This window comes from Fundulus heteroclitus, chromosome 7, assembly GCF_011125445.2.
Source record: "Fundulus heteroclitus isolate FHET01 chromosome 7, MU-UCD_Fhet_4.1, whole genome shotgun sequence".
NCBI classification, from domain to species: Eukaryota; Metazoa; Chordata; class Actinopteri; order Cyprinodontiformes; family Fundulidae; genus Fundulus; species Fundulus heteroclitus.
In genome coordinates this window covers 26,091,008-26,104,964 of record NC_046367.1, presented here as the reverse complement: position 1 = coordinate 26,104,964, position 13,957 = coordinate 26,091,008, and the positions used below count along the sequence as shown (strand labels likewise).

The 13,957-nt window shown below is 36.9% G+C and overlaps 1 protein-coding gene across 1 annotated transcript in view; it reads left to right on the top strand.

Moving 5' to 3' along the window:
- The first annotated feature begins 1,080 nt into the window (after nucleotides 1-1,080).
- LOC105917219 (obg-like ATPase 1) overlaps nucleotides 1,081-13,957 on the top strand; it is a 72,735-nt gene continuing 59,858 nt past the window's right edge. Inside the window, exons 1-4 of the mRNA XM_036139317.1 lie at nucleotides 1,081-1,251; nucleotides 1,364-1,455; nucleotides 5,500-5,643; nucleotides 7,478-7,605. Of these exons, the coding sequence (XP_035995210.1) occupies nucleotides 1,237-1,251; nucleotides 1,364-1,455; nucleotides 5,500-5,643; nucleotides 7,478-7,605 (379 nt within the window). The 5' untranslated portion in view covers nucleotides 1,081-1,236. The remainder of the gene's footprint in view (nucleotides 1,252-1,363; nucleotides 1,456-5,499; nucleotides 5,644-7,477; nucleotides 7,606-13,957) is intronic.

Sequence of the window (13,957 nt, the reverse complement as noted above, 5' to 3'; positions counted from 1 at the left end):
GAGTCTAAGTGGGGGTGCACCCATCAACAAAAGATAAATGATTAATTCAGATCTATTCACTTCTGAGTCCTTCCCGGCAAAACGCGCGGGCCCCTGCACTTTGCCTCAAATTCAGATTATTAGAGGCTCATTTTCTGCGTGTTAAACCCAGGCAGGCTTTGCTGGATTGGGCCAGGGCTCTCTGGGTTTTGCGCCTCAATTTGTGCGTCTGCGCGGGAAGTTTATTTGAGGATGTTTAACTAATTGTTGTAATTTGGTGCGCTCATGTGGCTACACCTGTTCCTCTCTAAGGGGGTCCGGGTAAACTGTGTGTGAAGGGATGTTGTGCTGGGAATCTGTGCCGCTCCCTGTCTGACAGCTTCATCTACTCCAGCGGAAAGTGGATCATTTCTTGCAGATTTTCACCTAAATGTGTTATTTTTTGTTGTCTAGAAACCGCTTCTATAGTTACATCTTGTTTTGTCTACAATCAGACAATGTTTTTTTTTTTTTATATATGTCTATATATTTTTTATTTCCTTTAAGATTTTTCACTTGCAGAAAGTTTTACAGCTTGTAAACTCCATCATTTGGTTGATTATTAACCCCATGTAGACAGTGAGAAAACTAATTCATACATCAACATCTTTGTTCATCCTTCCAAAATCTTTGTGACTTTACCGAGATACCACTCAAGATTGAATAATAAATATTTTCTTCAGCTTAGGCAAACAGTATGGAGGATCTGGTTACCCTCAGGTGTCAGGGCAGATTTGTTTCCCCTGTTGCTTTTGTCTTCACTAAATGAAAAGCACGATATACCTCATCTGGCTCAGCCAAAAACCATTCTAAAAAGATAAAGATGGCAAGACTGAAAGTTAATGCATAATTCTTAACATAAAGGTTCCTCCATGAAAGCTGCCAAACCTCTAACCAAAGCCTAAGTGGGCTTTTCCATGCATGCACTGCATAGTGTGGGTCTTATAGGCGCTCATTAACCCACAGTGATACTACCGACAGCTAAATATGGAGGTGCAGGTCAGCTCGCCAGCTTACAGTGTCAACTTACATTTCCACATGCTGCATGTTTCTATTTTGAGCGCATGCAGACAGAGTTCAAGCTGAAGCACTCGCACCCAGGCTGGTTATGTTTGAGGACTGTTTTTTTTTTTCTTCTTCTTTTTCCTGGGAATAAATGTGCTTCTCTCAGTGTGTCATCTGCTGTAGAAGTCGATTCAAGGCTTAAGAGTGAGAGACATGGCTCCGAAAAAGGTGTGTTTTGTGAAGGAAGAGTGGTTTCATTCGAAAAGACCGAGAACCAGGGTTTATGTGTGATGGCGAGTGCTGATTTTAACTGCAGACATTTCCACGTTGTCTTCATTAGGCCAAAGGAGATGATGTACCAAAGCCACCGCCGTTGATTGGAAGGTTTGGGACTTCTCTGAAGATAGGGATTGTTGGCTTGCCCAATGTTGGGTAAGTAAGTATATATTGGCCTTCTCTCTATATCACCGTTGCATTCTTTCTTTTCTTGTACAAATATTAATAGATGTAGGCTGAATATTAATGCAATATTAATGCAATTCATGTTTCACTGAAAGATTTGAACTTTAAAAAAACACAAAAAGAGACTTTTCTCCAAAAAAGAATGCATGCCCTACTGCAAACAAAATTTAGGAAAAGAAGGATCTCCATACCTCCACCCTTCCATGCATGCATAAATACGTTGCTCTCTCGAACTTTTTTAAGCTACATGTCCTGTCTTCTTTTACATGCTTTTTTAGCTAAGATATCAGAGTTGACATTTACAAGATCTCATTATTTATGACTGTAAGTATTATTGGAGCAGTTTGTCTTATTTGAATACTAAGACATCTTCCTGAGGGCCTACAATGTTCCAAAAATGTCTACATATTTTCATGGGAAAATATCTAATTACATGACAGCAAGCAAAAACTTAGATGTTCCTCTTCTTTGATGTGGGGATTTACCAGTCAATTGGCCAGAGATCAGAACCTTCCCTGGATTAGCTTTGATTAGCGACTGGCAGCTCAAACATTGAAAAAGACAAAACAAAAAATCTCAGCAGATTCTATTCTTTCCTTTTCAACAAATATATCAAAACTAAGAACTCCCACCATTTCTGGTCAATAAACACATCAACCAACAACATGCATTTAAATGAAAACTTTGCAATTGAATATGAAAGATAAAGGTTAAGAAGATATGCCTTGATGCATAAATGTGCATTATATAACAGAAAATATCGTTTGTTGTCCTACAGTTGGGAATTTCAGATTTATCAGTGCCAAAGTCAAAGGCATGTGAAGCATGCAGATACACACAAATGTAAAAAAAAAAAATTAAATAAATAAAAAATAAAATAAGAGCCTCCAGTATTACTTGTCGTGTCACGCAGTCATCAAATATTCAGCTACATTGTAGAATTGGTGTAAATTGGTGAAGCACAAGACGGGCTAACAAATTCTCCCAGGGCTTTATTTTAGAGCCAGTTGTGGTACTCAGGCCACAGAATCTATCTTAATGTTTGCAAATAACATTGTGTTGAAAGTTGGGAACAGGTCAACTTCAAGGTTTTTAAGCCCTATTTACGTTATAATAGGGTTGGGGGCATGTATGTGTGAAATAGCAATAAAAAAAACAACAACACACACACACAAAAAAAAAAAAAACATTGAAACAAATGTCACCGATATTTTGTCTGGCATACACTGCAAGTTTACTATGAATGCTGGTAGACCGAGAAACACACAACGTTGGTCTAAATGTGTGGAAATGTAGTCCTTTCTTTGAAGGGTATTTATCTTTGAGCAGTGCATATGTCCTGTGATCAGGGGATTGTAATTCACAGTGTTCTGCTGCACCAGGATGAGGTATAGTGCTTCTATCATGGCGTCAATGGTCTACGTTTATTATAATTTTTTTATTTAGTTTCTTCATATTTAAAGTGTAGCTCACCCACATACCAGAGCCTTACTCCACCCAATCTCATGCATGAAAAATGTGCAGATAGGAAGAAGTGCCCGGCAGACTGTGGTAAAAAAACTAACTGGATGCAAAGTTAATAAATCGATGAGGACCCCAGAACTCACTTTTCAAACCCCAACTCACTACGGAGGCACAAGACGGAGCTGCTTTTATACCCCACAGCTGCTAACACCTCAGTTTCTCCAAGTGGTCTCACAAAAACCTTTGGACCAACCAAAAAATCAAAAAAAAAGTTGATTTGGGGGTGAGTTGCGCTTTAAGAATCAACTGGCCCTCTGGCAATGAGACGTCATTGCTCTGTGGCTGGCCTCAAATGGTAAAATGATTAATAGCTAAATTAATAAGACAGCACGCCAAGTCATCGGTTTCACAGTTAGTTTCAAGCTGCCGATTGAATCTACATCAGTGTAGACAGAGCGTCTGCAGGGCATAGCATGAGATTTGATCATGTAACTGTTGTTTCATTGCTGCACTTTGTGAGTCTTGGTTGCAATTATTCTGTATAATTTGGGCACACATGCGTATCCATGTCTGAGCTGCACGTCACGTGCCAAAGATCAGACAGCCTGGCTTAGCTGGTGATCAAATCAGATATTTAATAGTGTGATGGGGGTATGAGGTTAGAGATGTGGCTATGGCATCATCGTTTTTAAATAGTTGTGCAATGGTTAGCTACAAGAAAATCCAACTAAATTAAAACACCTCACAGGGAGATGAGCTTAGACTTAATGGTTTTTGTGTAAAACATTTATCCATATAAAAAGAAAATCTTTGATTTTGGGGGGCTCAAACCCTCATGGGCCCAGGGTACTGTCCATGTGATCTTTTGCTAAGATTTTAGCCAACATAGTATTAAACTATGTTGCCATGTTATTGCATCAAGTCACAGCCCTTGTTGCTTCATTTTTCAGGAATGGTTGCAGAAATATGTCATTTTCTGATCAAACGATCGGTTAAAACCTTCTTTTTAATACAGAAAGAAGCTCACAGAAAGAGGTTTTTAATGTGAAGACGTTTTGTGGTTATTTTATTATATATTTGTTTTACCAATGAAGTCACCAATACTGTTTTAATTTAACTTTTGACAGGTCAGGGGTGTATTTGAGCTGTCATTCAACTCCAGTTTGAATAGTGGTCTCCAGTCGAGGAAAATATTACATCCAGCTCCAGTTTCTTGCAGATGTCTGTTCATTTGTGGCGCAAGTTGGTGGCATGCAAGGTTCTGGAGGCTTTTGCAAACAGATCCCTCTGCAGTGTGTCAGTGTTTTCATTTCTCACTCAGGAAAACCCCCAGTTTCTTCCTCATATAAGAAGTAGAAGTTGCAAGGTTGTGGCCTGCCACTACATATTTCTGTCAAAGTAGAACCCATCCACCCTCCAACTGTCTCTTTATGAATGAACTGTTTTCAGATCCAAACCAGCTGTTAGTTGGGTGTCATTTAACAGGCGTTACACTTAGGAAACTTTCTGACTTTATCCTTCATGAGCTGGAAAAACTTAATTCCTGTTTAACTCTTATAGAAACACAAAGACCAAACTGCCCCAGCTGTCTCCACTGCACGAGTTCAGAAAGATGATATTCTTCTTTTCTCTAAGCATCAGTTTTATTTGAGTCGTAAAACTGTCAAATTCAGAGATTACAACTTTTGCTATATAGCTTGACTTCACAGTTCCTATAATATAAATGAAACTAAATTTCTTTATTGTATAATCTACCTTTTTGAGTTAACCAGACTGTGTAGAAACATTGACAAGATCTGTAATGCAAGAGGTAAAATTGAAAAAAACAACAACATAATGTTATAAAAATTAGTAATGTATGCAGCTTTCAATAGTGTAGTATCAGAAATGCAAAATAATTCAGGAACATTTACTTCTTTGACCAGAAGATCCCTATCTATCTATCTATCTATCTATCTATCTATCTATCTATCTATCTATCTATCTATCTATTTATCTATCTATCTATCTATCTATCTATCTATCTATCTATCTATCTATCTATCTATCTATCTATCTATCTATCTATCTATCTATCTATCTATCTATCTATCTATCTATCTATCTATCTATCTATCTATCTATCTATCTATCTATCTATCTATCTATCTATCTATCTATCTATCTATCTATCTATCTAATTTCTACAAAAATAAGTGATATGGTATCACCTTTTTTTCTTTTTATTAAAAAAAGCAAGCAATTAAATTTGATTACTACGAGGTTTTAAGTCTTTCAGTCCTAATGTTACATTTTAATTGCATTTAAAACAGCTTGTAACAAAGTAAAAAAAAAACATGTTCAGTTCATCTATTTGAGAAATATTCTGGAAAATTAATTTGAGATAGAATCATTGAATTATTATGAATGGGTTTCTGTTTTGTGTCCAAAAGAAGAAGTCAGTTTTGCATTATTTACCCCAGTGCTTCATGTTCATGCTTTCAAAGCTTCAAGGGTCCACACACCAGCATTTTTCAGATGTCCTGACCTCAGTGCTGTTGTTGTTTTCAGGAAGTCAACCTTTTTCAACGTACTGACAAAGAGTCAGGCTGCAGCAGAAAATTTCCCCTTCTGCACCATTGACCCAAATGAAAGCAGAGTGCCCATTCCAGATGAACGCTATGATTTCCTCTGCCAATTCCACAAACCTGCCAGGTATGGGGTCTCATCCTTCACGCATTATTCACACCTCGCATCTGTGGCCTCCGAGGGCCCCGTGCTATAGGTGTGGGAAATCAGTCGACAATGTTGTTGATATGTGGCTGTATGATGTTCTCTGTGCGATATTCAATTGATGCTCTATTCTCCTCTCAAAGAAAGGAAAACTCAAACACCCAGTGATAATGCACATCTATAGAAGCTGTTTAAGCAGACAGTATTCAGTTATTCAGGCTACAATACCATCTAAAGTATAGGTTAAATGCATGAAAAAAATGGTTTCCAGCAATACAAATAAAGAGCTTTGAATAAAATGCAATGTTTTTAAAGTTGCTCTGTAGCTGATTGCTTAAGATAGAGCTTCTCACAAGACAATATTGGCAGTATTTTACATACAGCAGGTGAAATAAGTATTTCTTACACCAACATTTTACTTAGTCTATATATATTCTAACTTGCAAACATCCCCTTTTGTGTGGTATTTTCTTTGGTGTGATGTGCAAAGTCATTCTTCCTCTAAACAGGCGTGGTCAGTGATATCCAAGGTGTTGAGCTTTGGGCTCATTTGAATGAATGCATTATCTCAGTAGTTCACCGCCTTGTCAAATTCTTCTGCAGCTAACTTTGAACATGCTTCAACATGTTTTATCTCCAGCAGTGGAGTATTGCGCAATAGGGGTGCATAGATAACCTGACTCTCGCCAGGTGGATTTTGTTTCCGCAGAGCTCCACATGTGTGGAACCGTGTGGAGCACGGCGCAACTACATCCGTCTGGTGAGAGTCAGGTTAGTGTACAGAGGCATTTGCATTGAGAGCATTACTTATTGTTTTATTTAATTGGAAAAACCCTACCTCCTATTTGCGGGTCTTTCTGTTGTTCTCTGGGTCTTTCTTAAGTCCTCATAGGCCCTTGGATGTGTCTTTTGGTTATTTCTTTGACTCCTCTGTCAGAGTTCCTTCGTAGGACATCTTTCCATGGTTGGTTCATCGTGAAATGTTGTTCTTTTCACTTTCAGATTTTGGCATTACCTTCATTAGCTTGGACATTCAGAAGTTTAGGCATGCAGTTGTTTCCATTGGTGTTATTTTTTTTTTTTTTTTTTTTTAACAGTAAGAATATTTTATGAAGGTTTCTTGACTATTACAAATTGTACCATTACCATTCTAACTAAGTTTTGCTCAGAATAGTAATGTGCCGTGTTTCTGGACCTGCAAAAGGCATTTGACACAGTAGACCACCATGTCCTCCTGTCTAAGCTTTCTCTTTTTAGAACTTGTCCCCTGGGACATTGCAATGGATGCAATCATACTTCTCAAATCAGGTGCAGTGTGTGAGGACAAATAATATACTGTCCTCCTTTAAACCCTGCACAACTGGGGTACCACAGGGTCAGTTCTGGGACCCTTGTTGTTCAGCATCTACATTAATGATCTACTGGCTGTGTGCAAAGATGTAGACATCATCATGTATGCAGATGATGTTCTCATGTATGTTCGCCATTTCTTCAGTTTTTGCTTTCTTGGCACAAACGTTTGAGTTTATCTAATACATCTTAAATCATTAAATAATTTGATGAACCACATTTCTTTCATTTCTTTCTTTTTTTTATCAAGAAATCACCTAAATAGAGTCTGTCTGGCAACATGAAGTAGGCCAGAATATCTTAAAAGCAGAAATTTAAAAGCAGATGAAAAACTAAAGACAACAATTTGAGTAATCTGTAAGGGGTTGGTGTACTAAAAAGTGTTCTTGAAACATTGTGAAAAGCATAAGACAGAGCTGAAGAAGTTTCAGGCTCATCTACTCTTTTTTTCTTCTTCTTTTTATAGTAAAATCCCAGCATTCCTTAATGTTGTGGACATTGCTGGCCTGGTGAAAGGTGCTCATGTCGGCCAAGGCCTGGGTAATGCCTTCCTCTCCCACATCAGTGCCTGCGATGGCATCTTCCACCTGACACGTGAGTCACAATTTGCTTCATTCTACGGGAGTTCATATAATCAGGCATGACAAGTATATTAACAAGCTTCTTTTGGACACTATGATTTAAGTTGTTGATTCTGTCCTGCTGGGAGTCCACAAATAGCCATTTGAAACCAGACGATTTAGTTTTACTTAGTTTTACAGGCAGGAAATCTGGTAACCCAAGATCAATTTAACTGTTATGGGAAGCTCCTTGAATAAAAATCAGTCCTATTTAATTTTTAAAGATGCTTGATTTAGTACTAAAATGGAGTAAAAGGAGGTAAGTGTCTTGGATCTTGTCATATCGTTGTTTTTTTCCCCTTTTCCATTTGTCTTTGCAACATTTCTAACATTGCTCTTTATTTACTTTGTTTGCAAATATTGCTTACTGCTGCGACAGACTTTAAATCATTTTCAGCGTTTGTTCTCTGCCTCCAGTTCTTCTCCATTGTTGTGGTCTTTGTCTTGGCCAATTAAACCGTTACACGCTGCAATAATTCACATTACTAGGAGTAAAATGAAGAAGAGGAAGAAAGTCCTTTTAGATAGAAATCACAGAATTTGTTTGCTGATTGTATCGACTTTGCTCCTGTATGAAAAGAGCTCTGATTGGAGCCAGTGAGAAAGCAAGCAGATGCGAATATGTTTAAAACGCAGTCATTCTTCTATATTGTTCTTAAGTCATCACAGACATATTGCATCTGTGGCAGCGCTTTTTTTCCCTCTTTGTTTTGTTCATCTTCCCACTTTGAGACATCGAATTTGAAAAAACACGTATTGCAAGACGTAATATCAGATTTACAGGACCTGTCCAGTGAGATTAACAGATGCCCCTTGAGTTGGCAATGAGTTTTCCTGTAATAAAAGTCACATTAGGAGATTAATGTTGTTCCATAATTTTAATCATGAGCCGATACCAAAAATATGACTAACTTAGAAACTTTATACATATTATGTTTGTGGCTTTTCTGTCAATTTTAGGTCTCTTTGTTCCCCCATAAAATACAATAATAATGAATGAGCGCATTTAAACAGCACAGCCAGTGTGTTCGAAGCAAGATTTATTGTAGTGTTCTGCCACTAAACCGAAGAGTTATTGTCTAATTTAAAAAGAAAAAAAACTGTCAGCATTGCCCTGTTGCCTGAGAAGTTTAGGGTATGCGCAGTCACTAGAATAAATGAGTACAGACTTTCAGTTTTAGGGTCTTTCATACTGTTGCACCCAAATGAATTATTAAATTAATCCCAATTAACAGATTACACAAGGACAGTTTAAATAGTTTAACAAAACCACAATGATCCTATTCAAATTCACTTCTAAATCTTTTTTTTTTTTAAATAATGATCTCAAAATAATTCAACCCCTAAACCCCCTGTAGTCTCAGGCACATCCAGAGCAACCAATCAAGTGCTTCATAAATAATTTTACATCTGGATATATAACTCCTTAAGGACTGTTGACCATAACGTTTAACTTCTTGTTAGAAATATATGTCAAGAAAAAAACATTTCCAAAAAATTTTTATGAAGAAATCTTTGCTTTCTACAGAGGACATTTCAACACAACTGTAGCTCAAGTGGATGTTATTCTTTATTATACGTGTTAACAGGTAAACCAGTGAATTATATCTACTGTGCAGGTTGTCTTGCTCCTGATCACAACCTGTTTGGGTTAAAGCTCTTTATCTTTGTAAATGTCTCGGGGTATGCTCAATGTAACGCAATGTAATGTCTGACTCCTAATAAGAAACAGATGCTACTTACAGATCCAACGACACTGAGATTAAATTTCTGTTGGAAGCCCTAGACTCTATTATTGCTTAGTTTCAGGCAACCCAGTCACAACTAGGAGAGCCTGACAGTGCTGCTGGGCTGCTGAAGCAAAGAGCCGAGCCAGGACATTCTGGGGCCAATGCTGTGGTGAATGTCAGGCTGTGGAGTACAAAGATAAAAGGACATAAACTGGTTTAAGTTATGGGTCTCTGTGTAAGAAAAAATAGATTGATGGATGGCAAAAAACAAAACCAGTGTCAGGCATAGGGAGCAAAGAAAAAAAAAAACACTGGCAAGTATCTGTTAGGTGAATATAAAAATACATAAATGACTCACTACATAAAAGAACAAAGATCTGAATGAGGTAAATATTCTGGACAACAATGTTGTAGTAATGTATTTTACTGGATAAATGTAAAAATGTTTATTAACTTGAAAGCTTTTGTGAACCAAAGCAGACAAGAGTCACAATTTGCTAAAATAGTACATCAAAGAACCCCTTTAATTGCACAATTATCACAGACTGATGCAAAATTGAACCTAAACCCGCGAGAGGGAAGATTTATACTCTCTTTCACTCAAAGGTGAAGGATGTCAGAGAGCCCAGTCCTTTCCTATAATTCAAACTGTGTTCCTGAGCATCCTCCGAGGTTCCAGATGAATAATTCAAGAATAATGGGAGCTTTTCTTATACTTTGGATTTAATCTGTTAAAACATAAGATCATTCCAGCTATTATTTAAGATGAGAGCCTTTACATGTTTGTCATGTGTTGCTTGGTACCTTAACGGCCTCTGGCAAAACCAGACCTGTGCCTTGAGGCAAATCTTGGGCTGATTTTGTTTTTACATACAGTGAACAAAGTAATTCAGTGGTATGGTGATTGTCCACTGGAAAATCTGAGGGAAGTCCCCATTCACATGAGCATCCCATATCTGTCTTTCAAAGAGAAAAAAACACAGTTAAAACACAAATGTCTGTACATGAAAAACAGCTGTAGCAGATTTGTTTTTACCACACATAAAATTATAGTTTCTTTTATAGGGGCCACCCATTGTTATTTTAAATTTGTTCAAAGATTTTTTTCTGGTTAAAAAAAAAAACAAAATGATGTGCTTTTTAATTGTTGTCAGACTTTTACTTGTTTGCAGTTTCTAAACACAGTTTATTAATCTTGTGTTTTGATGGACATTAAGTTATGCATTACAGTCTATACAGTAGCATTCCTTATGCTGATTTATGGATACTTCATATAGTCTATTGTAAATGTGGTCAATAGGACCCACAGTTTTTTTCCCCCTTTGACTGACGGGCCAAATGCATACGCCAGCTCCTCACCCCAAAACCAACTCTTTTGTTTCCTCTTCCTCAGAGAGGGCAAACAAACTGATCGGAAATAGAAATCGAAAGCTTATTATGTGCAGCTATCTCCTCTGGCATGCTATTGTTTCCACACTTGTCAAGTCTTTAGAAACAATGCGGTTTGTTTCACAAGTTAAACATTCAACATGGCAGCTTTGGTTTTGTAATTATATCTATCTGAGCAGAGTGCAGTGCTGAAGCCTCTTCTTTTATATAGCTTGATTATATGCTTGGGAGAATCTCACTTCTTGTGTCTTGAGTGTTTTGTAAGTTGTCTGTTGTGTTATTTTGCAGAAGTATTTAGATGTTATAGAGTTTCACTCAACAATCACCGCTATTATCTTACTGTTGCTACTGAAATTAAACTTAGCTAACCTAAATCTGATGAAATTAAACTATGAATTCAGTCAAATTATTTCATTTTAAGTTTTATGGTGACAATATAAACAAACCGTCTAGAAATTACAGCATATAAATTGCTCCAAAAAGGTACTTAGGTTTTGTTGTTCCAGCTGTAAGAAAGTAAAGCAGCACCAAATTGCCTGGGTTGTTGAAACCTGGTTATCCTTGTCTTAAATTGAAAAAAATCAAAAAAATTCACCTTAAAGATTCACCTTTATGCTTTAGTTCCTGTAAAAACAACAATTCATCCAAGAATAGAGAAAAAAATCTATGTGGAGACTTCACTTCTATCAAAGGTTCAATGTAACCCTCAACTATACCATCGCATCTCAGGAGTTTAGCCAAGTTATTATATGCACAATTCTGTGTCTTTTGTTGTCCAAAATAGGTTTGTATATTTAATCAAAGACCCCTGCCAACTTTATAAACCCTGTTTGTCATTTTTGTACCCACTTTTCTTAAAGTTGTTCCAGTTCTGATGTATATAAAACACCCTCCGATTCACACCCTTGATACAGGAATGATGTGATGTCTTCTCTCGTCATCTGTAGCAAGGAGTAGTGCTTGCTTTCCTCCACTTGTTGAAGGGAGTTGTCAGTCAGCTGTGTAGGATGATGTACCCAAAGGTTTTGCCTGACTGGACAGGAACAATTTTTTAGAAATATTTCTAGTGACGAAAGTTACACAAAGTTGTCGTAAGGCTAATGCCGATCATGCTTTTTGGAGTTATGCCGTCAACCTTTTGGAGCTAGCGCGTCTCCAGGTAAAATAAACAAACGGCTGTACGTACGGCTACCTGTGCAGGTAACCGAACATAAACTTGTCATCTTCAGAAAAAAAAAAAACTTTAGAGAGACATTAGAAAAAGAAAAATTAACCCAAAAGGCCTGTTATGCTTGACAACTACAGCTAAAGTTAGCAGATAATTTCACATCTTTCGTAGTTGTACCATCTCTGTGTACTTTGGTTAAAGAAACCCAAAACAAGTATATAGGCTTACTCACTTTGTGGTGGTTTAGATTTTATATCAATAATTGGAATTTATTGAGATTTTAATTATTTTTTATTTTATTTATTTGAAATGGGATACTGCATATTAATTAACATGGGTTTTTGAAATCCAAATGTAAATATGCCAGAGTTAGCCATAGAGGCTCATTTTCAGCTGTGGTCCCTGGGCAGGTTGATGTTTAGCAGCAATAAATAATAGCCATAAAAAGCATTGGTATATCAGCAGACAAAAAAAAGCACAATTAGTGGAGACAATAACACAGACAATTCAGACATGAAATACACTACCTGTTGACACTGTGACTGCAGATCTGATAATCCAGAAGCCAACGTTTCACTGATCTACTGAAGGTTTTAAGTGTTGTAATGTTCCTGATGTTTGGTGAAATATTGTTCCAAGTGTGAACAGTTTTCACTGAAAAAGTCATCTGATCTCTAAAGTATCTGTAAAATATTATATATTCCAAGAACTCAATAGTATACATCATTTTATGACAATAACAGGGTGACAGTCAACAAATATAACATAAATATTGTCAAAGCTGAAGCAATAGTGTATAATATGACAATATGAGAAAATATTTCAGAAGAAGAAGAAATCTTTAATTGTCATTACAATTGTACATTCTAATGAAAGTGTGCGGGGTTCAAACTGGGTACTTGCAGCCTTCTCAGAACGCAAGTACGCTGCTTTAACATACATAAATATATATATCTCTTGCCCATTGACAGCGACCTCACAAGGTATAGGCGTGTTAGAAGATGGATGTATGGATATATATATATATATATATATATATATATATATATATATATATATATATATATATATATATATATATATATATATATATATATATATATTGTTTTAGAGTTTTGTTATTATCATAAAACAGTTAAAAAATTCCTTAATGAAGCTTATGAGAGTCCATGACAACTGCTTCCTTTGATATGAAAAAGCTATTCCTTAGTGGGGAGTAGATAAACATTTTTTTGTTTTTGTTTTCTGCTCTCTACAACCTAAAATATTTTCAATCTACAACATCTTAAAAAAATGCTGTAGAAATCAGAGGCTTCTCTTTTGATCAAAACTTGCAAGCTTATTCTACTAAATAAGACTATTTAAATGTTGAGATAAATGTTACCAGTCTTCCTGCAGTGACCGAAAAGCAATGGGAACCCAGCAGTCTGAGACGACACACAGACATGTTCTACCTCATCTCCTCCACTGTTCCCAACCTGCCACACTGCCAGGTCACCTGGCCTTATTCCCAGATGTTTGCTTTCCAGCAATTAGATGTTTGAACGCTCACACACAGTGCTTCCCTCTGCCTCCATCACCGCTGCTGGAAGCATTGAGTTCAGGGCTAACAAGGACTTATTTATGGCTGCGAGATACTCAGCAAGAATTTAGCCTTAAGATACCAATGGTATAGCACTCTTAATCTTAGGGGACCTTCTGTGGTTTTGGGGCGGCCAAGTGGAAAATAGCTGCTAAATCTGGCAAAGACGTTACTCTTACTGTGATCTTCATGCTGTCAGCACCCGAATGCCCAGTTTAGTTAAAGCTATTTTATTCCTTCATTCTGCTGCTTGAAGGTAGAGGTTAAACTAGGAAGAAAGTATGTGTTCACTTGTCCATAGAGCTTTAATTTTTAGTCTAAAAAAATCTAAATGAAGTGCTCCGCACACTTGTTGGCACTTTGCATAAAACTGTAAGAAGCTTGAAGTATATTAATGTTTTACTACAGCAGCAATATCTCCCCCTGAAAAGTTTAGAGAAATACAACCTTCATTTTC